This window comes from Anastrepha obliqua, chromosome 4 (assembly GCF_027943255.1).
Source record: "Anastrepha obliqua isolate idAnaObli1 chromosome 4, idAnaObli1_1.0, whole genome shotgun sequence".
NCBI lineage: Eukaryota > Metazoa > Arthropoda > Insecta > Diptera > Tephritidae > Anastrepha > Anastrepha obliqua.
The window spans coordinates 81,050,876-81,075,551 of NC_072895.1; the positions used below are offsets into that span (position 1 = coordinate 81,050,876).

General features: G+C 34.4%; 2 protein-coding genes across 2 annotated transcripts in view; one reads left to right on the forward strand and one right to left on the reverse strand.

Moving 5' to 3' along the window:
• LOC129245236 (MOXD1 homolog 1) overlaps positions 1-24,676 on the forward strand; it is a 98,197-nt gene that overhangs the window by 68,843 nt on the left and 4,678 nt on the right. Inside the window, exons 2-7 of the mRNA XM_054883279.1 lie at positions 484-639; positions 4,998-5,165; positions 6,468-6,580; positions 24,011-24,204; positions 24,325-24,426; positions 24,512-24,675. Coding sequence (XP_054739254.1) covers positions 484-639; positions 4,998-5,165; positions 6,468-6,580; positions 24,011-24,204; positions 24,325-24,426; positions 24,512-24,675 — 897 coding nt within the window. The remainder of the gene's footprint in view (positions 1-483; positions 640-4,997; positions 5,166-6,467; positions 6,581-24,010; positions 24,205-24,324; positions 24,427-24,511; position 24,676) is intronic.
• LOC129245237 (DNA replication inhibitor plutonium) lies at positions 3,712-4,908 on the reverse strand. Its single transcript, XM_054883280.1, has 4 exons — positions 4,799-4,908; positions 4,526-4,735; positions 4,272-4,472; positions 3,712-4,206 (listed from the first exon to the last, which is right to left on the reverse strand). Exons 1-4 carry the CDS (start codon positions 4,803-4,805, stop codon positions 4,100-4,102), a joined length of 525 nt encoding a protein of 174 aa, XP_054739255.1. The 5' UTR covers positions 4,806-4,908; the 3' UTR covers positions 3,712-4,099.

The following is a 24,676-nucleotide window of genomic DNA, read 5'->3' on the forward strand; positions in this document are numbered from 1 at the left end:
CCCTTTTAATTTCTTCAATTCGGTTTTCGTGTGTTTTTGTTTTTTTAATTAAGGCTACATTCGTAACTGAGGTAGACGAAGCTGTTTGATTACTACAAAGGGCATTAAGAATTCTGTGTTTGTATGTTATATTTACCGGATAGGTATGTTTACAGAGGCAGACCACGATTTTTGTCTTGAAAAAAATTCGATGTTTAAACGCAGTTTACATGGGCGTGAACTATTATATAGTCAAATATATAAAAATACGTTTTCTAAAAATCTTTCAGCTTTCTGAAGATAGGCTGAGGGAATATTGAATATTAAGATTTAGAAACATATTTTTTTAAGTATCTCTTTGATACTTGACGAAGCTAAAACTACACCAAAAGTGAACTTAAAGAAATATTATAATCACGAAGTATTTCAGTAATAATTTCATCTAATCCTATTTTTCTTTTTCTTTACTTCAATATTTATATCTTTTTGTTGTTCTAATTTCAGGACTGTCATGGCTCAGCAAAACATCCTAACGCAGCACCCATACAAGATGATACGCAAAATTATAATGTGATCGATGGAGGACAAAACTCAACACATACCTGGGTGGAATTTTCACGTAAACTCGAAACTTGCGATCCCTATGATTTGCCACTGGGTGTAAGTAGTTTCCATTTTGATACCTGCATTTGATTTCCATGTTCTAACCGAGTTGCTTAAACCACTTAGATCTTTTTAAGAAGATAAATAGTCGAACCAGTGAGACATTTTGCTAATTTCCCAGGTCTTCAAAGAAATAATCACCAAGCACGGCTTTTTGGCACGGCTTGTTTGAAGTGCAGAACATGCAGGAGGTGGTGTACAGACTCAATTTATTCTTCATCTACGCAGCTCCTTCAGAAGTCATTGTGAGGTACACCCATTCTACTGGCTAGGATACCCATAGCGTAGTAACCCGTTATAACACCTGTGAGGACGCTGGTAGTTCATCTGTTGAATCTAAGCAGGCATACTATAATATTCAATTTCCGCCAGAGCAATTTGGAGACCCTGCAGTTAGTAGTCAGAGTCCACCTTCTATTGGTGTCCACGATTGCGCTCAAGTAAATTTTTTGTGTACAGTATAGTTCAGAGGAATGTTTATGTCCTGTACCACTCGATGAAGGTCAAGAGCCTTTCCTTGCATACTCATCCGCTCTTTCATTTCCCTCCACCCCAGAGTAGGCGGGAAGCCTACAAAGTGTGGTGTTGTGTTGTTGGATAAGCGAGAGCGAGCTCCTGCATTCTTTAACACATCTTGAATTGATGTGCGTTGAGATCAGTACCTTGATCGCTGCTTGGCTATCAACTATGAATATGAATACTTAGTCTTGCCATAAATTCTGTGACAACCTTTAGAATGCGTACGGCGAGAATAAATTCTCAAAAAAAGTTCCGTTCATAAAAGCCGTTCAAGAAATAATTCGCAGAAATCCCCTTAAAAAGAAGAAAATCGTGTCCAGGGAAATGAATGTATCAACCAGGTCCATGTCAAGACTAATTAGAGATGATATCCACGTGAAAGCCTTCCGTCCCTCAACTGGTCATCTTTTCATAACGCCCTTGAAGAAAATTAGACTCGACAGTTGCAAGCAGCTTCTTCGGTGGCACGCGGTCAACGGCCAAGAAAATATTATTTTCGCAGATGAGAAAATTTTCACTGTTGAATAAGTTTTTAATAAGCAAAATGACAAAATCTGTACCAAAACTTCTAAAGACGCAAAAAATGTTGTTCCAAAGGTTCCGCGTGGCCACCATCTATTACCTCCGTAATGATTTCGGAGGTGTTACATCTCTTCATTTCTACGAAAAAGGGGTTAAGACCGGGGCAAAAGTGTACCAGTAGGATGTCTTAGAAGGTGTGGTGAAGCAGTTGAACAGTTCTCTCTTCAATGGAGAGCGTTGGATCGTCCAGCAATATTCCGCTCCTCTCCATAAGAAGGCAAAAACCACCCAGCAGTGGCTAAAAAACAATACTCCTAAGTTCATAGCCGCAGAAGATTCAAACAATCTTTGGTTAGAGCAGTGACGTCAATATCCATGGAAGCCGTGCGTGCTGCAATAGCTGAATAGCCTAATCGGTTGAAGGCTTCTGTAAAAACAAATGTTTTTTTTTAATATTAAATAAAACTAGCTTCATTAAAAAAAGTATTATAATTTCATATGTATATATAACGGACTTTACTTGTAACAGAACTTATGGCAAGACCAAGTTTGTATAAAACTTATAAAAAAAACGCTTGACGTGTCTTTAGTCAGCATTTTTACCAGTTTTGACTATTTTTCTTTTGTTATTTTAATGCTCATCAATTTTTTATAAAATATTGCTTAATGCATAACAAAACCCACATGAATTCAAATTTCAAACTTTGGGCAAAAATTTAAAAAATCATCAAATATTTATCAATAATTTCTAGAAAAGTGTTTGGTATGTGGACTTATAGTCTATTGAATTTTGTATATGGAAGAAGGTTCACACCTACATCAGCCAAACAAAACTTATCAAAAATTTGTCGAATTTTTTAGCAACTTCAAAATTCGTTTGTTCGATGATCAAACGCTATACAACACTCACAAAAATGGCATTGAAAAAAGAATTTAAAAAAATCCATACAATAGGAATGCTAGTTATTATCTATAAATGCTTATATTTTGAGACTTAAGACGGCCGCTGTAATTTTTAGAATATCGAATAACATGGGAACAAAGGCAGGACACTTAAAAAATTACTTTTTCAGGTTTTTATGTTTCGGAAAACACTGACACTTTTTCAGGTTTTTCTGTTTCCTGCAAAAAACAAGTCAGGGTAGATGGCCACCGCAGCCAAATAAGTTTTTGTTTTTGTGACCTGCCATATTGAAAGCAAAGTAATCACGAATTTAACGATGGAAATTCAAGTTGAACAAAGAATTTGTTTGAAATTTTGTTCAGACGCCTTAAAAATGTTGCAGACAACCTATGGGGACTCTGCTCTATCGCGTGCACGTGTTTTCCAGTGGTACAAATCGTTCAAAGAGGGCCGTACATCAACCCAAAAAACCACGCCAAAGTCGCTCAAAAATTAAGGCTATGCTGACTGTTTTTTTCGATTACGAAGGTGTGGTGCACTCGGAGATCCTTCCGCAAGGCCGATCGGTTAACGCTGAATATTATTTAGACGTTTTAAAGCGTTTGCGAGAGAACATTCGTTTTAAAAGGAAGGAATTGTGGGACAACAAGTCATGGTTCTTTCATCACGATAATGCACCAGCTCACACATCACGTCTTGTTCGCGATTATTTTAACAAAAATAATGTTAATATCGTTCCGCAAGCACCGTATTCGCCTGATATGGCTCCATGTGACTTTTTCCTGTTTCCCAAGTTCAAGTTGCCGCTCCGTGGAAAACATTTTGAGCCAATTGAAGTCATAAAAGAGAATTCGAAGAACACACTCGAGCTTGACTTGTTTACAGTAGCACAGAAAACAAACTATGTGACATATCACGCTGAAATTTGTCATGTAAGCTTATAACAGTCCTACCAAAAAACAAAAAATTTATTTTTGCCATATGTCATCCGCGGACCGTTTTATTGATAACGTCTCGTTCATATTTGAGCAGAAGGTATACTGCAGCTGTTTAGTCGGCAAGTATCGATGATTTTTTTACGAGTGATGTGATTGATTTACGACTCCATTTGCAAAAATCATACGAAACATTTACACAAAATATTTTATTAAAATCTGTTAAAAATTATATGTAATTAATAAATAATATATTTCCAGCAAAATTTATATTGTATTTCTCTTATCTTCTCCCATAATTTTAGCAGCCGTTTCGATTCAGCAGATTAAAAATAAACATAATATAATAATACTAATAAACATGAATACATAAACACACATTCAATAAACAATAATATTAAAACTTTTTTACCAAAAAACACAAATTAAAAACATAAAAAACTGGTTCACTTTTGCGCTAATTGCAGCGTTTACCACACGTTTGAACACCTCAGATAGCTTACGAATATATTCCGTTGATCTATCAGGTGAATGCGCTTTACAAACTATTCCAATGCCTCTTAACACACGCCATAATTTAACGCATCCTATAAGCTGATCCATTAGCAGCAGATGATCCTCTTGGCTCAGCTCGGGATCTGTTATAGATTTCCACCCATTCGCTAATTTGTGCTGGTGAAAGCCCTATAAAAAAGATCATACGAATCTTATTGAGTTGACAAGAAAAAGAAAAATTCTACGCCACTCACCGTGTGCCGTCTTCACTTCCTCCTCTGTGCTGGGAAAGCGTTTGAAATATTCTATAAGGGTTTTGTTTTGACGTAGGCAAGCCACACACAGCGCCGGCACTATGGAAGACTTGTTAAAATCTGAGTAGGAGCGAAAACTCAACAGCAAACGCACAATTTCCAAGCTACCCGCATAAGTTGCTATCGTTAAAGCATTCTGACCTGTAAAGCACATTTATAATATATTCTCGGCGATTTGCTAAATAAGTGCACACCTAGATAATTTATAGATTTTAGGCTGGCTCCATAGCGCAGCAACAACTCCACGTGTTCGAGTTTCGCCAAATAGCAGGCCTTTAGAAGTGGCGTATTGCCATAGGTATCCGGTTCCTCCAGATCCAATTTCTCTCGCTTATTTTTGTAGCGCTCCAATAAAGCGCGCAGCGCTGTTGTGTTGCCTTCTTCAATACACTGACTAAGCGATACTTAAAATAAAACTATCAAAATTAATATGTGAATAGTTATGAAAATACATTTTATCGGCATACCACTCATTTTAACATCAAGACAGACACGTTGCTCAATTTTATCTAAATACCGTTTCTTGGAAGCATTTTAAAGCAGTTAGTTCGCACTTGCAGAGTTGCAATTATTGAGTATTTAAATTTAAGTATTTTAATTTATGACAAAAACATATTATAAATTTGCATATATACATTTACATATGTATTTCGTCTTTCTTCACAGGGAGACACTGTCAAAGTGTTGTGGACCTTCGGCGACACCGATCCAATATATGGCGATCTAAAGGGGCATGGCAAAAATCGTGGCTTTCGATCTCTCAACTTACTTGGTCCTATGTTTCGCAAAGAAAGTAACTCTGACACCCACAAATGGGATGTCACAGTCCAAAACGTATGTAAACGGACCTATTGGAAATTTTACACCCATACATATTTATATAAGTAGATAAAATATTAACTTTTAAGTAAATATCAACTTTTAGGAAATTTTTGATTAAAAATAAGGTTTAAATTAAATCAAATGTTATGAGTAATTTGTAGAAGAGTGGGTTGAAAAATAATTTGTCAAAGTCTATAACTGCATTTTAAGCTTTTGTTGAGATGGTTTCGGTTTTTATTATATATTGCTTATTTGGCAACCGATTTTCAAAAACAATATGTCAATATTACAGAGTTGAAGAATTCTCACATTTCATTCTAAAGTCCATTTTGGGCTCCAAAGTCGTTCAACATAGTTCTAATACATCTTTTTTGTACTATCAAACTCAAGTACTTCAAAATCCATTAAAAGTTTGCGTTAAAAGAAAGTTATAATGCTTCAAATTTTTGGCACCTCGTAAGGAATAATTAATCATTCCAAAATTAAATCTTGGCACATTTCCAGATGGTTCTAATTTTTGCGGCTTTCTAACTTTGCCAAAATACGACCCACATGAAAGATGAAATAAGCGAAGCCTTTGAGGTGGATATTTGGTTGATGCTCTGATTTTTTTGTAACCACCTAAGCGCATCTACTGATCAGCGTTAGTTATCATCGAAAGCAATATATTTTCGGGATAAAACGAAATTACGATGATCTCTTTTATAGCATTTTTCTGCACTCCTATCCGTTTCTTGATGCTAGATGGAAATCACGCGAAGATGATGGGAAGAAGGTTTTATGAATATTTTTTGGCAATGCAAATAGAATAAAAACTGTGCGCATAACAATGATGACAATAGCAAAAAGATGATAGCGAAAACTACGAATAAGCGAACAGCGAAGAAGCGGTACAAAAAAATGTAAAAATGTAAAAGCAAGGATCTGCGAGTTGATGACGACGAAATAAAGAGGAATAGGGTGAGAACCGAAAATTTGGTGATGCGTTATTAATTTAGCTATTAGACTAAAACCTTAACAATATTGTTTTTTGAAAATCGGTTGCCAAATAATTAATAAATAAAATAATATAAATATAAAATAATATGTATAATAATAAAATAATAATAATCAGGCTAAAATAAAACATAAAAAATAATTTTTTTATAGTGCCGAAATCCTCTCAATGTAAGCTGTAAATAAAAGGACAGACTTTTCCAACTTTTTTTTGTAAGGAGGCCGACCCGGCTTAATATATTTGTAGTATATTTATGTATACCTATCCAAACTACTGCTAAAAACTAACCCATTAACAAAAACGAAATATACTCCTAGGTTACGATTGAATCCAACATGGATACGCTCTACTGGTGTAAGATTATACGGGCGCCCCTTTTAAATGAGAAACACCACATAATTGGTTATGAGGCGCTGTTGTCACGGGAGAGGTGAGTTTTTATAACGTGTAATATTATGCCTCTTTCCGCCAAGTGTTAGCAAGTGGCGAATAGATGGAGCAAACATGACAGCGCTGGAATAAAGCTTATTTTCTTTTTGAATCCATTTAATTATTGCAATTTGTTTTCTAATATTCCGCAATATTTGTACCTAAACCGAAAACAATTTATTAGGCATATATGGAAGGCACCCAATGATGCAACCATTTCTTATGCTTATGGGCATAATAAGTCCATTGTTGACTTCCTATTCAGTGTGTTAAAGGAGATGGGATTGTAAGCTATTTCTGTGATTAAAGGGCTTATGTGTGTTCGAAGTCTTTTATTATGAAATATGGCAAGCTTTTTTATTTCTTCAGCTATTGTGAAAAACTTGAGTGCCAAGTGCCTTGCGTTTGGGGAAAATATGCGTTTTCAATGTAAGTTTGCTGTCAAGGTGCATGCCAAGATATTTTGTAACATTATTTTGGGGAATGAGATTCTGCGTAAGATTTTTGGACCTTTGCACGTTGGCAGCGGCGAATATCGCAGACGATGGAACGATGAGCTGTATGAGCTTTACGACTACATAGACATAACGCATCGAATAAAGATCCAGCGGCTTCGTTGGCTGGGTCATGTCGTCCGAATGGATACAAACGCTCCGGCTTTGAAAGTATTTGATGCGGTACCGGCTGGTGGTAGCAGAGGACGAGGAAGGCCTCCTATGCGTTGGAAAGATCAGGTGGAGAAGGACTTGGCTTCACTTGGTGTATCCAATTGGCGCCGGTTAGCACGAGAAAGAAACGACTGGCGCGCTTTGTTAAACTCGGCCAAAATCGCGTAAGCGGTTATAGCGCCAATTAAGAAGAAGAAGATTTTGAAGAATGATTACAATATTGAATTTAATGGGTGGGCAAGTTTTTCGTATGAGTGTAAAGGTAACTTGAGCATATGTCGTCTCCTTAGCTTTTATTTTCCAGTTTTTCAGCCATTTTTCAGCTATTTTATCAAGTCGTTTCTGAAGTTTGAGGAAAGCCTCCTCAGGATAGGAGTCTATAGCGAATAGGACGGTGTCATCTGCAAAAGTTCCAACGATAGTTTTCTTTGGGATTTGTGATCTTGTGTGTAAAGCAAGTACAGTATTGGGCCCATTATACTGCCTTGGGGTACTCCAGCTAAACTTTCATAGAGTTCAGAGTGTTCTTCGTTTTGCTTAACAAAGAAGTGTCGGTATAAACCTGCCTAAAATCACATTTGTTTGTAAAATAGTGAGTTATACCAGTTTAATGAGGTGTAACAATACTTGTAAGCGGCGAATTATGCTCGATAATTTTGTTGTTGCAAATTTTCATCAAGTGAGCCGAGCAGAGAAGTGGTTAATAGAAAAGGATTATTATTAGCATAAAAGGAAATTGTAAGAAAGAAATATCAACTTAAGAATGCATACATGCAATGATTTATCCTTCCAAAGGGGTGCGTTAGCCACCCAAATATAGTAACGCCTTAGCACTCTCAAGAAGTGTGTGTAGATATCCGTATTTCTAGCCTTAGGTGAGGTACATATGCACAAGTAAATTAATCCATTCAGCATAATTATTGTTTTCTTCTGTAAGAATTATCCATTACCTATATGAGCGATCCCATGTCAGGCGACCCAAGTATTTCGGACATGGTCTTAAATTTATCTATTTATTTATGGGGTTGAGTATAATAAGAAGTAAACTGAAAAAATTTTGAAAAAATTTTAAAAATTTTGAGATGCATTCAACAGTAAAAATTTTGATAAGGAGTTCTTTTAACAACATCTTCGGTTATTTTTAACATTTTCACAATTTTTTTTATGTGCCAATAATATAATTTATTTATTTATTTATTTTTTTTTTTTTTATTATTCCTACATTAATCATACATCTGTCATACTGACATCTAGTACATTTTTTGACAATTAGTTAAGAAAATTATTAAATATATTTCATCATGGCCAGTGCCAAGACGAATACAGCGATTACTTTTTAGGAAAAGAATTACATTTTATATATACAGTTATTTTAGTATACGAGAATTAATATTTAATTTAATAGGTCAATTGGTCGGTTTCTCTTCAGACGTCGTAAAGTTCTTCTTTCAAGTTGTGAGAGTGTATTGAGTTCTCTATTATTGTGCTGGTTTATTTCGTTAAAATACCTTGTTGATATCGCTTTTATTTCTTCGTCGATTAATGGTATATTGAACGTAGTATGGATGTCATCATTTTTTGTGTACCTGTCGGACATTGTTTTTATACGTAAGATTTTTGATTGTTGTCGCTGTACTTTGTTTATGTGAGTTCTTTTTGCAGTTCCCCACACTTGAAGTCCGTAGGTCCAGATTGGTTTAATGACCGCCTTGTATACTAAAAGTTTGTTGGAAATATTGAGCTTAGAATTTCTGCCTATTAGCCAATGCAATTGTCGAAATTTTTCCTTTATTTGTTTTATTTTCTTTTTGATATGATCTTTCCAATTTAGTTTTGAGTCCAGATGGATTCCAAGATATTTTGCAGATGTTTCAATTTGTATATTTTTATTGTTGAGCTTAATCGGCATATCAGCAATCTCTGTTCCTGTCGTAAATATTACTTGTACAGATTTGTCCTCGTTTACTTTTAAACTCCATTTGTCAAACCACTTCTTTACATTGTTGGTGTACATCTGTAATTTTGTTGTTGCGGTTGAGAGGTTTTTGTCAGATGACAATAAAATTGTGTCGTCTGCGAATGTTGCTATAGTAGAATTAGTTTCGTCAGAGGTGAATAAGACATATAACAGTGGTCCTAGAACGCTGCCTTGAGGAACTCCTGCTGTTATTGGATGTATATGTGAGTATTTGTCATTGTATTTAATGTAGAAGAATCGGTCAGTAAGATAGCTCTTGATAATTAAATAATAGTCGAGTGGTAATATTGTCCTAATTTTATGCAAGCGGCCTTTGTGCCAAACTTTGTCAAAAGCTTTTGCGACGTCCAAAAATACAGCAACGCAGTATCGTTTATTTTCCATGTCTGAAATTATTTTTTGTGTAACTCGATGTATTTGTTGGATAGTTGAGTGTTTTTTTCGAAAACCGAATTGATGATTTGGAATGATGTTTTTCGTGTCAAGTATTGGGGTAATTCTGTCATGTAAAAGTTTTTCTGCAATTTTAGATATAGTCGGAAGTAGGCTTATAGGTCGATATGAAGTTAAAGCTGTTGGGTTTTTACCAGGTTTTGGTAGCGCACTGATTTCTGCGACTTTCCATACTTTTGGGAAGTATTGTAACGAAACATTGCATTAAATACGTTTCTAAGAAATAGGTAAGCCTCAATTGGTAGTTCCGTAAGCGCTTTGCCTGTCAGCATATCATATCCGGGTGCTTTTTTATGTTTAATTCGAGTTTTGATGCATACTATCACTTCTTGTGTGCTTGTTTTTCTTATTTTTGTGATGGTATCAGTATTAACATTACTAATCGTGTCAATTTGTTTATGTTCATCGTTCGATAGGACATTTTCAAAATAATTTCCCAATGTCGCTGCTTTTTCATCATTTGTAAAAGCCCATGTGTTGTCATCTTTTCTTAGTGGGGGTTGATGCTTTATCTGGTTTTTAAGTTTTTTTGTACATTTCCCCAAGGAATAATTTGTGTCATGTGTAGGAGTTTAATTTTTTAGATATTTTTCAATTTCCTTATTTTTTATGACACATAAACAAGCCTTCAAATTTTTTGTGACTAAGTTTGTCTGCAGGCGATCTGGTTGTTTGCCGTCTTTTTCTCAATTTTCTTTTTTCCTTTATTTGCTTCTTAATAGAAATGTCATTTTTTTTTTTTAATATGTGAATCTGAGTTGGGTTACTTTTCAAAAATTACGAAACAATTTTCGCGAAAGCTTCAAATAAGAAAATAAAATTTTCTTCCCAAAATTTTTTTTACTCTGTTCAAACGCCTAACGCAGTGTCAATCACAAAAATAAAGTCTCCAGCCATCAACCTTCCCTCTTTATGTATTCTTTATACAGATATGTATAAAGGTATGTATTAAGATATATTTATTTATATTTAAGTAGAGAATAATCATTTTAAAAAAGGGCCGAAAAACACTTTTTTCCTGTTTTTGAAGATATGAAACAAGATAGGTACTCCTTTTTCAAAAATGTTTTTATGGTTTCTGCAGTATTATCAGCTATTTTTGCGTTTATTTTTACTACGAATACAATACTCTTTAGCTTAAATTCAAAGACTTCTTAAAATTTACAAAAAGGTTTTAAATGTTAAGAAGGGTGGAGAGAAGAATATTACCATTCTTGCGTAACCTCAAAAACACCAAAGAATTAGGTTTGCACTTTCAAAACATTCAATTTTATAAGAATCAACAACATTTCATAACACTAAAATCTTCTCAGAGTGGCTTTTTTAACATTTCTTTAAATATAAACATTTTTTTTTTAATACTATGTACCTACAATTTTGTAACTTCAAACAAGAAACAAGCACCAACACTGCACAACTAGGTTAGTGTGACGTCACGCGCTCTCTGATTGGCGCAATCTTGTTTCTATCATTCTTATGTCCACGAGACTTGCAGATTTGTATTTACAAAATTACAAAGCCGTGTTTTCACGACAACAAACTTAAGGCTAAATTGGATTGATATGTCCAAAATACTTGAAATCGCTCTTACACATGTACATATCTTAGTATTGTGTGTTTTTTATGAGATGTATAAATGAAAATTAATTAAAAAATGAGAATTTCCATTAATCGGTAAATAGTTTCAGAGTACCCTTGATAGAAAATATCTTCAGTCATATAACCAACACGAATGCGCTTGAGGTAAATCATTGCTGTTATTGCATATTGATGTTGTTGTTGTTTTTGTAGCAACCGAATTTTTGCTTTAATCTGAGAGATAATCTGTATTACAGTATGCCAAGTAATAATCGTATTCTATAATACACACATGTCCACTAAAAAAAGCAAAAATAAATAATTGGCACGTACACTTCGGTGTTTGGCCGACCTCCTTCTCCTACTTGTGGTGAGCGTCTTGATGTTGTTCAACAAGTGGAGGAACCTACACTTTTAAGCCAACTCCGAAAGGCGAATGGAGGAGGAGGAGCCTGAAATACATTCGGAGGTTTGCCATTGCCTGCCGAGGGGCGACCGCTGTTAGAAAATAACTTTTTCTATTATTCGACGTTCATGCACGGAGACTCGAACCTACGCACTCCCGAATGGTAGTCACGCACCAACTAATTCGGCTACGGTGGTGTACTAGTTATTTCTAATTTTTGGAAGTAAGCGTTCGTTAACACCAATAAATTATGCATCACGCAAAAGTTGAAAGAGCGAAGTAATAGTTCGACACAAGAGAGACTTTCATTTCGTGCTGAAAAAATATTAGCCAACAAAACTTACGCATCATGAAATCATATGATGAAAAAGCATTGTGGAATTTTGTTTTTTTTTTTTTTGTTTGTACTTCTGCCCTTGCGCCGATTTGAAATTTACATTTTAAAGTATGATGCAACAAAATGGAAAATTCAACAACAAAACACGAGAGTTTATAATAAGTTTATATGTATTTGTAAAGTACAAAAATCTATAAACAATCCCAGAATATGTCTTCTACAGTTTTTTTCAAGTAATGGCAAATTTTGCGTTCGTTAACCTTTTCTGCTTTTTGAGAACGGACTTCGGTTACACTCTTGAAATTGCGCACAACTGCGCAGGAGATGTCAACATAGAACTCCTCAACCCTTTGAAAATCAACACAAACAAATACTTATTGGCACAAAGACGTCCTATTTTTTAAAATAAAGGAGATTACATACATACCTACACATTTCAAAGACGAACCTTGTCATTCAGTTGCAAACCAAAATTGGCTGCATCATCTAGTAATCGCACAGCGTGGGTCATTATATGTTATAAATATAAAGGGCTTGTATATGCATGTATGTATGTGCATGAGTTCATGTGCACATGTATGTATATTAATATTTTTATATGCATGCATTAAAATTCTTGCACTCACATTTTATACTCAAATGAATTGACATACCAACTATAAAAAAAAACAAATGAAAAGAAAATCTGGCCTTAAGGAAAAATCTAGCCGTGCTAAGAATCTCCTTGTGAACTAGTCTCGAAGTAACTAATATCTATTCAATTGAAGAACTAGTTCCACCACATGTCTGTGTTCCACCACTACTAGAAATATTTTTAACTAGTATCACTTCTGGTCCTCATATAAAGTACTCTCGTAAAAAGCGGTTTTTATTCACTTTTCACAAAAATACATAATACATACTACCTCATACCTACTAATCTGAAAGCGCCTAAATTTTTATAAATTTCACTACTACTCTACTATGCAGATCCTAAGCTAGGGTGGAAGAGATTGATTTCTTGTTAATTTAAAAATCAGTTATATTTCTAAGGCCCATGAAAGCGACTAGATTTTTATAATTTAAAAATTATCTGCATTACTATTGCGCACTTAAAATAGTTTTGCGTTTATTACAAAATTGATTCCAATACTAATACGCAAGCGAACGAAGCTGCCAATGACTTTATTTCTATTAATTTCAAATTTAATTCCATTACATGTGACCGAGTACATTAGACCCGAAGGACTCGTTTTTTCATTCCTTTCAACAATACTTCCTCTGCTACTAAATGGCAGTGACCTTATTTTTATTGTAACTACAGCTAGAATACATAGCTGCATCAAGATTTTCACATAACAAGCGTCCACCTGTACGGAAGGCACAACAAATTATTAAAAGGTAGTCAACCGTACGATATTGGTGTGCGCTAATAGGCCTTACGAGCTATAAAGTTTAAATAAATAAAGACGAAAATGAGCTCACACCGAAGCTCTAATAACACTCCCGCTAAACTCGATTCTCCCACTTTTCCTAACCTATTGGTGTCATTGGGAATTATCCTCCCAGAGACCATTTTCCTATTAATGTTCAAACGGATTAATAAGCGGAACAATTAAGCTTTAAACTCTGTCATTGAGTTTAATATTTGACAGCTGGAAGTGTTTTGATTTTGTTTATGCAAAATTCGGTGTGAGGAAAATGGAGAAAAACTTAGCTTTAAAACGCATTTTATTACTTTATAACAGATATACACCTAATTCTCTTTTTACACGAGTTGTTTTGTTTTAACACGATTTTCAATATTTTATGATTTTTTTTTTAATCTCATAGAGCAAATGGAGATTTTTCGACGCATGTACTAAGCGTTTAAATTAGTCTCAAGAAGAGTCTATGAAACTGGGTAGATTTTGATCTCACCGTTTAATAATTTATTTCTTATAATATAATATTTAATGAATGGAAATGTGTGAGCACGAAATAATTTCTTAAGCGAACCCCAAAAAATGTATTTAATATTATTTTCGACTAATTCTCTTCACGAAGGTTGTTTAACTCGAATTTTTTAACTCGAATTTTTTAAACTTTTGAAATCAATCCAATCGAGTTCGGATTGCCTTGTTAGGCCTTGTTAAAAAAATGCGAAAATATAAGGATTATTTGCTATTTCTTCAAAGTTTAAGGAGGCAGCTGCTATTGCTCCTTGCAGCATTAGAGCAAATTGCAACTCCAAGGTCGTTGTTGCGGCTTCAATAGCGTTTCCTTTATTTTATTTATTTTAGATTTTTTTTTTTTTGGTTTTGGGAGGTCAATTGAATTCTTCCGCAGACCGCGAAGATCCTTCACTCGCTGTACCCATAAGCTTAGAACAACGACTTTACTCTTCTCGCCATTCCTGTTTCTTCCATTTCGGTTTCGTCTTTATGAGTATCATTTTCAAAATAAATTGATTATTGAAACATATTTTCATTAACGGTTATTTCGTTGTTTCTTAATTTAATTTTACTGTTATTTGGTTTTTTTTTTGCTATGTCCTTTTTATGAAGCTTCGATTTCTCATAAATTGCTCCTCTCATTAAACAGGCTTTACAGGGTTGCATTAAAAATGTGACACAAATTTATTAATTAATTAGCGATCAATGATTTCAAATTTTGTATAATGCTGACACAAGCTTGCTTCCAGATCCTTTTATAAAGGGTTTTTTAATAAAAGCTGTTATTTTGATATTCAAAGAAAAATGCTATTTTTTAATATAAATGATCGAATGTTTATTTCATTATAAAGAGGGAGGTATGCCGTTAATAATGGAAAATAACATCAGGCAAATGACTACCACGACCACGCTTGCAGGCCAATATCCTTTTCATGAAATTTTACATAACCGAATTGCAAAGTGGCTGCCCTATGTCCTCGATAGCCTTACGAATTCCATCTTTGTGGTCTTGAATCGACCCTGGACTGTTGGTCTTTCACATGGTCCCAAAGAAAAAAGTCAGAAGGTGTTAAATCACAAGATCTCGGTGGCCAATTGTGAGCACCTCTTCGAGAGATAACACGGTCCGGAAAACTTTTCCCGTAAAAGATCAATGGTTTCGTTGCTTGTGTGCCACGTAGCGCCGTCTTGTTGAAAGTAAACGTTGTCCAGATCAATACCATCCAAATCCGGCCATAAAAAATCATTAATCATCTCTCGATAGCGCAATCCATTCACCTGTAACACCTGTTATTGGAAACCCCTATAGCATATTTTCGTACATTTTGAACTTTGCAAAAACTTCCGGAAAAAATTAGTTTAATTAAGGGTTTTATTTCAATTTTCCAATAATGGCTAATGTATAACGTATTAGGAGTTAAATTTCAGAAAATTACTATTTGATTTCGATTAATTTTACAATTTTTGTTTCAAATTGTTCGTTGTACATTCTACATACGTGACCTGGTCTACGAAAAGGTACCTTACGTGCGAAAACAAGTTTTCGAGAAAACAGCAGTTAAAGTTTAAACTTCTAAAAACCCTTGTAACTTTTCTAAATATTAATATTTTTCAATCCGCTTTGGCTTATTTTCTTCAGCATAGATCACAGTATCTATAAAATCACAGAAGCAGTGAAAAACATTTTTTTATATATAAATAAATAAGAAAAAGTTAATGCAAATCGCAGAAATCGTTTTAAAAAATAAGTTAGCTTTTGTACCGACATCCATGCCAAAAAAAAACTTATAAGACCCGGTGACAAAAATTTTTTGAAAACAGACTTCAGTATCGTATTCATTACACCTCAGACTGTCCACGAATGGTTCAGTTTTTAATTTGCACAAATTATTGTCTTCGTTACTCTAATTTGTATCATGACAAAAAAATCAGTCTTTTTCGTATTTGTACTTTTCTTTTTTTACTTTTAACAAACTTTTAAACAAATTATGACTTTCTGGTTTCCACCATATTAAAGAGCCTTTCACACACTATTCGAATCAACAAAAAAGTGAAAAATGATTTTTTGACACGTAAGGTACCTTTTCATAGACAGGTTACATGTATTGAAAATGGAATATGGTTCTGTTAGATAACAAAATTAGTAACCACCAGCCATCCATCCACATCGAGAGAGTAAATGAAAATTCTTTCCGAAAGAGCAGAAAAAGCAAAAAAGTTAACGAACGCAGCATTTTCCATCACTTGCAAAAGCCGGTAAGAGACATATTCTGTCATTGTTTACAAATAAAAATTCTTTATAAATTCTCATTTTTGGTTGTGACATTTTCCATTTTTTCGTATCTTACTTTAAACTGCAAATTTCAAACCAGCGCAAGGCCAGAGGTGCGCGAAATACCAGACTCCGCAAAAAATAAATTTATTTCGTTACAAAAAGTTCAGTCATGCTTTCAGTTTATATGTTTTAATCTTTGTATGCAATCCTTAATTCCGACAGATCTAAGATCTTCCAATTCATTAAAGGATTGTCTACACAAAATAGTGAGTCTACGCCTGGATAGAGCAGGACAGTGATTTAGATATTCATTATTTTACAACTTAACCCGAAAAAATGAATCGACATTATTGAGAAGCTCGCCTACCATATAATAAATGATAAATAATGGGTTTTAAATCTACTTTTTACTTTAAAGTGAAAACTATTTTACATCAAAACAAAAGACAGCAATTAAATTTAAATGCATTTAAAATTACTTTAGCGCGCAAATGTCCGATAAAGTTACTTAAAGGACATTGAAAAAAGATCAATAAAAAAACTGAAAAAATTAACAAATGTATTTTGTGCTTGAAAGAAGTTCATACATTTTTTAATCTCGTACAATTTAAGTGGAATAAGAGGAAATTAGTAGGCTGTATGTTAAAATAAAAAATCATGTACCTTCTACTCAAATATGAACGAGACGTTATCAATAAAACGGTCCGCGGATGACATATGGCAAAACTAAATTTTTTGTTTTTTGGTAGGACTGTTATAAGTTTACATGGCAAATTTCAGCGTCATATGTCACATAGTTTGTTTTCTGTGCTACTGTAAACAAGTCAAGCTCGAGTGTGTTCTTCGAATTCTCTTTTATGACTTCAATTGTCTCAAAATGTTTTCCACGGAGCGGCAACATTACGCAAAAAATAGTCTGTGTTTTTTGTTGCTAGTGAAAGGGAATTTTTCAACCTTGGACGCTTCGCACAAAATTACAAATACCGTAATCGCGGAATTGACATTCCTAGTATAGGGTGGGCCATGTAAAATTTGCTTTTTGAATCGGCTATAAAAAAAACTAATCAATATATTTTCAAACTTTTTTTTTATTTTGAAGAATGAACATTGTCATTTATGAATAAAAAATAATATCGTTCAAATGACAGCCACAACTGGCTTTACAGTAGGCCATTCGATCATCCCAATTTTTAAGCACATTTTCGATTGTTTGGGCTCCAATTTCATGAATGGCAACTTCGATTTCGTGTTTTAAAACATCAATCGTCTCTGGATGGTTCGCATAGCATTTGTCCTTAACGGCTCCCCACAAAAAATTGTCCAACAGGCTTAAATCACAGCTCCGAGGAGGCCAATTGATATCGGAATTTCGGCTGATTATTCGGTTTTCAAAAACGGTAACCAAAAGTTCGAGTGTAACTTTGGCAGTGTGACAAGTTGCACCATCCTATTGAAACTAAATGTCGTCCATGTCATCCTCTTCTATTTTTGGAAACAACTCGTTGAGCATGTCACGGTAACGCTGGCCATTTACTGTAACTGCGGCTCCTCGCTCATTTTCGAAAAAAAATGGCCCGATGATGCCGCCAAACCAAAAACCACACCAAGCAGTGACTCGCTGTGGATGCATTTGCTTCTCTACAGTAACGTGTGGATTTTCTGAGCCCCAAATCCGACAATTTTTTTTATTGACGTAGCCATCGATGTGAAAATCAGAAAAGAAGAAGAAGACTCACCACTTTGGAAGTGGGTTTTCAATATTTTCCAATTTTGTTCAAGCGTAAGTAAATTTTGAACACATTTGACATGTCATTTGTGTTACCATTCTCAAAAAAATAGGTGGTTCAAAAAGCAAACGCTATATGGCCCACCCTGTATCAGACCTTTACTTCTGAAATTGATTTCATTTTTTAACTGGAATTGAGTAGCGCAAAATAGTGATATGAGCCGTTTTCTTTGAAAGTGGTGTAAGTTCATTTTCGCAAAAAAATAGTTAATGATAAAAATGAACACAATTTACTATGATCTTTTTATTTATAAACTTTTTCCAAAAAACTCCGTTACGATTTCCATTGTTTCTATCATTACAAATTTTCGTAGTTAATCAGGTTGCAAATATAATTTCTTTGAAAATGGTGTAAGTACATTTTTGTATGTATGGCAGTATTGCAAGTGACATACAAATTAAAAAACAAAAATAAATAATTGGCGCGTACACTTCTGTTAGGTGTTTGGCCGAGCTCCTCCTCCTATTTGTGGTGTGCGTCTTGATGTTGTTCCACAAATGGAGGGACCTACAGTTTCAAGCCGATTCCGAACGGCAGATATTTTTATGAGGAGCTTTTTCATGGCAGAAATACACTCGGAGGTTTGCCATTGCCTGCCGAGGGGCGACCGCTATTAGAAAAATGTTTTTATTAATTTTGCTTTCACCGAGATTCGAACCAACGACCTCTCTGTGAATTCCGAATGGTAATCACGCACCAACCCATTCGGCTACGGCGGCCGCCGTATACAAATTATTATACATATAATACCTTCGCGGAATTTCGTGTTTTCCTCGTTTATTATAGAATATAAGGTCATCCAGTGGTGCCCAAGAAATGGCTTCTTGTTACTTGAAGTATTTACAAAATGTAACCACGTAACAAAATGTAGTAGCCTACAGCAATATGTGTACTGGATAAAATAGAAATTTGAAATTGGCTTTAATGTATGTAGCTTAAAGTTGTTCAGTCCCCCAGAGCGACGTAGAAATTTTCTACCACATATTTTTATATTCTGAACACTCTTATCCACCAAATTATACCGATTTTGGAAGTATCGAGATCAAATTTATTAATATAATATGCGTTTCATTAAGAAACCTATTGAATTCGCTACGGGGATATTATTTAGATTTCTTACGAAAACCAAGCAAGTCACTCAACCTAGTTGTCAAGTGTCAATTACAGGCAAGGACCGCCAAGCAAATTGGTGTGGCTTGGTGTGAATCGAAATGGCGTACGCAGACTACTCCCACAGCAGAAATTCGCTAAAGGTTTATAGTAGGACACAAAAGATATTTGTTGGCATTTAAGTGGAAGTCTGTGGTGACTTTTTTATATAAATAATCACTTAATCACAAGTGCGTACAAACAAGACGTACCTGAAGTATGGAAGACCGCACCTGAGTTGATTTGATTTCCGATAAAACGGATAAATTGGATATTTGTATATACAATAATTCGATTAATAACAATTTCGATTAAAGCGAGTTCCAATGACCAGCGTGACACCGTCGTCAAACCTTTGTACCAGCAGTTCCAGCAAAATTAAAGGCATCTGCGTACAAGCACAGATTGTGCCTTGCGTTTACTTTGACAGCAAAGCGAGTAACGCTAGTATGCTCTTGCTGCCAACACTTTAAGCAGCAAATTGGATAAACTTAAATGTTGTATTATGCAGCATAAGTTTAGTTATGAGCTGATTTGCGTAATAAGTTAAAAACTTTTCGTCGGCATTAGCGTTGCTTGAGTGAATCATTACAAAAATGATGTCAAGCCAACCAAAACTGTTCCACAAAAAAAAATTAGAGAGAGCATGCATTTTTTAAACCACTGTCACCCGGCGGCATATATATATATATACATATAATATATATCACACCTCAACTTCTCTCTTGCTGTTTTAGAAAAACCTAAAACGATATTTCAACTCACCTTCTAAGAAATAAAGTATACGCAATGCATAACTCTGTGCGTTTCGCCTAACGAAATGAAACTTCAAAGCCCTTTAAATGAGCCATAGCAACTTGTGCTCTTGGTTTTTGTTTAGTCTTAAAATTTATTCTAAATAATAGTAATGGTAATAAAGCTCTTGAGAAATAAGAGTATATAGCTTTATTATATAAAATTTGTAGTTTCACGTGCGTATGAAATGTTTTCTGGATAACAAAAAAGTCAGTTTCTGACGCACAGTGCAATACTGCAATAGTGTATAATGCAATCTCTGTATTCCCAATTTCGCGGCCGCCGTAGCCGAATGGGTTGGTGCGTGACTACCAACAACTGAAAAAGTTGTCGGGATCCCACCATGAAACTTGCCATAATCTCAACGACTAATAAAAAAATTAAAGAAATAAATTTAGGGTAGGTGTTTTTAGAAAAAAACTTAAGAGTTTTATAAAAAAAAATGTTGAAGTATGATTTATCCTAAAAACCAAAAAAACATGTTAAAAATAACTGAACATATTTAAATTTTAAGGTAAAAAAAAAAAAATTCTTGAAAATTTTTAACAAAACATAAAAGTTTTGTCTAAAAGAAAATGTTTATTTATTTATCCTAAAAAACGAAAAAATAAAATACAAATTTTAAAAAGAACTGAAAATATTTCAATTTAAAAAACTCTATACCAAAATTTTAAGCATTAAATAAATACCAAAATTATTCAATTTTTTTTTAATTTGTTCAGTTCACTTCGTGTTATACTCAAGCCCATAAACAAACTAATTTTCAGAAAAATTCAGGACCCTGTCCAAAATACTCCATCGTAAGAAATTTGAATATACAAATAATTTGTCTTTTTTAAAATGCGCTGCTTTCATTCTGCAAATTTTTTAAAATTTTGTATGACTAAAAAAGCGTTAAATTATGTGTTTTTGACGGAGTATAAATTAAAAAAAAAATCTGTTTCGCATCCTACTACTAAGCAAAGATGCTCCTGAGCATAACAAAAGTGGGAAGGAAAATAATTTAGCTTGGCTCTTTATACTCGCCACCTTTGATGAATGATCTTTATTTTCTTATTGTATCGGGGGTTTTAATTAATTAAAAAGAAATATTGTTGGAATGATTTTTTTTTTTTTATTATACTATAATCTGGTAGATATGACACATGGCACTTATTTTTTGAATATAATTTCCGGCGTATGACCGCCGCGGCTACGAGTTACATGGCCCATTTTTGACAACTTTATCTAATAAATCTGGCCGTAGGCATCAATGGCGGCTTGAATATTAGCTTCCAATGCTTCAAGAGTACTAGTTTGTCAGCATAAGCCAATGGCGTAACATAGCCCCATAACAAATTATTCAGAGTCGTTAAATCGCTCGCGTGACAGGGCCAGTGAACAGGACCACTTCTATTGTAGAAAGGGCGTTATCATCAAATTGATTTTGCAATAAATTGATTGTAAAGAGCGCTGTATGGCAAATTGCGCCAAGTTGTTGGAACAAAATTTCATCGATGTTTAGCTGATTAATTTTTGGAAGCGAAAATTCAGTCAGCTTGACTCTATAGCGCTCGCCATTCACCGTAACGGTAACTCCTATATATGTATTCTTATTGTATATGTATTCGATTATATACATACAAACATGTATATACATACGTACACATAAATAGGTCAAACATTTCTTCGAAAAAGCATCACTCAAACATTACTGTCCGGGCTTTAACATTTTTTACACCGTTGGAAAGTCGATGAGTCGTAGATGGTTTGTGTGTAGCACTCATTTTAGTTGGATGATGTTTGTATTTGCAGCAATTATTTTTATGAAAAATCTATTCCAAACAATTTTTTTTATAGCGTTGTCACCTGAATTTTATTGCAAAAATAGTATATTAATTTCCCCACATTTCAGTCGATTATTAAGTTGTAAGTATCAAATGAAATTTAATTTAGCAAGATTTCATATAAAAATTTAGTTAGTGTTGCCACCTTTTTTTAAATTTAAAATAAGTTAATTAAACATTTCATTTGAATAGTAAGATCTAGATATCAAATGGAGGTGTTTTAACAAACTGTTCTAAAAAAATATTTTTAGTTAGCGTTCCCTGTTTGTTTTAATATACAATAATTTAATAAAAAATGATTACAAAATTATTTTAATTGTAAAAGCTATATAGTAGTTATACATTCATCAATGCGAAGAACGAAAATTTTTTGGCGTTGCCATCTATTTAATTAGAGGTTAGATATTGGCTTTAAACAAAACGTGCTAAAAAATAAGCAAATGTTTAATTAAAATTATTTGTGCAAAGCGTTGCCACCTAACACTCAAGTCACAAATGGTTAATAAAAGAAGCAAATATTTTGTTTTTAAAAAATATATAGTAGTTCTGCGTACATCAATGCAAAAGTAGAAATATTTTTTTCTTTGCCATCTATTAAAAAACTTTAAATAGTTTGCCATATTTAATTAGAGGTTACATATGGGTTTTAAACAAAATTTGTTCAAAAGAATAATCAAATTTCTAGAGTTAACACCAAAAGAATCCGTTGTTTTTCCTTGTGTCATTACTTTAGTTACCATTCCTGCCAAGTTTACCAGCGACACTTTGCCGACGGAGAACAAAAGGAAGTTTTTTTCTGTCCATGCTCGAAAGTTTTTTCAAAGTTTATAAATATTCATAAAATTTTTCGAAGATTTGGCACATTACGAAACACTGATTCGTCATTGATCTATTTGCTCGAAATCTACATTGATACTCGCCCAGAATATCCTCTTCAACAGCATTAATTCTTTCGACGAGTATATCAGTGAAAATCTTGTGTTAAATGCATTAGGTATTATATTTAATTTTATATGCAAGCAAAGCCGCGGTTAGTGGTTAGTACAGGGTGGGCCATATAGCGTTTGCTTTTTGAACCACCTATTTTTTTGAGAATGGTAACACAAATGACATGTCAAATGTGTTCATAATTTACTTAAAGGTTTGACATTTACGAAATGGGACGCTATAAGCTTGAACGAAATTGGGAAATATTGAAAACCTATTTCCAAAGTGGTGAGTCTTCTTCTTCTTCCGCGGTTACAGTAAATGGCGAGCGTTACCGTGACATGCTCAACGAGTTTTTGTTTCCAAAAATTGAAGAGGATGACATGGACGACATTTGGTTTCAACAAGACGGTGCAACTTGTCACACTGCCAAAGTTACACTCGAACTTTTGGCTACCGTTTTTGAATTCCGATATCAATTGGCCGCCTCGGAGCTGTGATTTAAGCCTGTTGGATTATTTTTTGTGGGGAGCCGTTAAAGACAAATGGTAATGCGAACCATCCAGAGACGATTGATGCTTTAAAACATGAGATCGAAGTAGCCATTCATGAAATTGGAGCCCAAACAATCGAAAATGTGCTTAAACATTGGGTTCATCGAATGGCCTACTGTAAAGCCAGTCGTGGCAGTCATTTGAACGATATTATTTTTTATTCATAAATCACAATTATCAATCTTCAAAATAAAGAAAAAAGTTTGAAAAAATATTGATTAGTTTTTTTTTATAGCCGATTCAAAAAGCAAATTTTACATGGCCCACCCTATATATGCATGTATGTATATGTTTTATGAGTAAAGCATTAAATGAACAGAAACAGAAAAATCCATCTAACAAACATAAAGTGATTCTTCCATTACATTTAATGAAGACAGTTGTTATTTAACAAATAATTGCTAAATAAAGAAATATTACATAGAGACTCTTCAGCTGTACAATTTTTTCCTTTCTTGCCCACATAAAACCACATTTACTACTTGTAGTTACGTCCTTTGTAGACCACACCAAAGCATAAATTTGATGCAATATTTATTTAAATGCGTCTACACACTTGCCCACATGGAGAATTGTAGCAAAGAGTTGAATAAACAAACTAAGAATTGGTAAAAGAGTTGGTGTACAAAAAATGAATTTCAAAGAGCTTGAACGCCTAACGGCAGGCTATACAACGTGCGAACATGCAATTGCAACAGAATGTTCGCTTTCCACTTCTCTTCCTTTATGGTTAATTGGAATTTATTGTTTCCATTTTTTCACTTACAATTTCATTCTGATTCCAGCAACACCAACCAACCGCTCGTGCACCACATGACACTCTTCGAATGTTCGACAAAGTCATATCCCGGCTCGGATCCCCTCTCTTGGGAAGTGTGGGTGAAGAGTAGCGGCGCGGTATGCAACAGTAATTTATTGACGCCACATGACTGGGACTCCTGCATCACACCAGTGGCAGTATGGTCTGTTGGCTCGACAGGTACGCATACGTAACTACATACATATGTACATACTTAGGAGTGTTTACACTGTATGCAAATTAATTTCCGCTGCAATGTAAAGAATTCTTCAATTTGTACGCCTTTTTGGACATTTACAGGACAATTTCTGCCACAGCACGTCGGCATACCTTTGGGTGGAAAACAAGGCGCTAAATACTATATGCTGGAAATACATTACGACAATCCGCGCGCCCAACAAAGTAAGTAAATTCCATCCACCGAATACTGGCAACCAACTACCAACAAATACGAATCTCATTTTCCACTTTTGCTCTACACTTACAGTGGTCGATCACTCAGGCTTTCGTATCCATTACACCAATAATCTGCGACCAAACGATGCTGGTATAATGATTTCCGGTGTATCCGTTTCGGACACCCAACTCATTCCGCCCGGCCAAAGACTGTATCGCAATGTTGGCATTTGTGGGCCATCCTGCTCGAATGTGG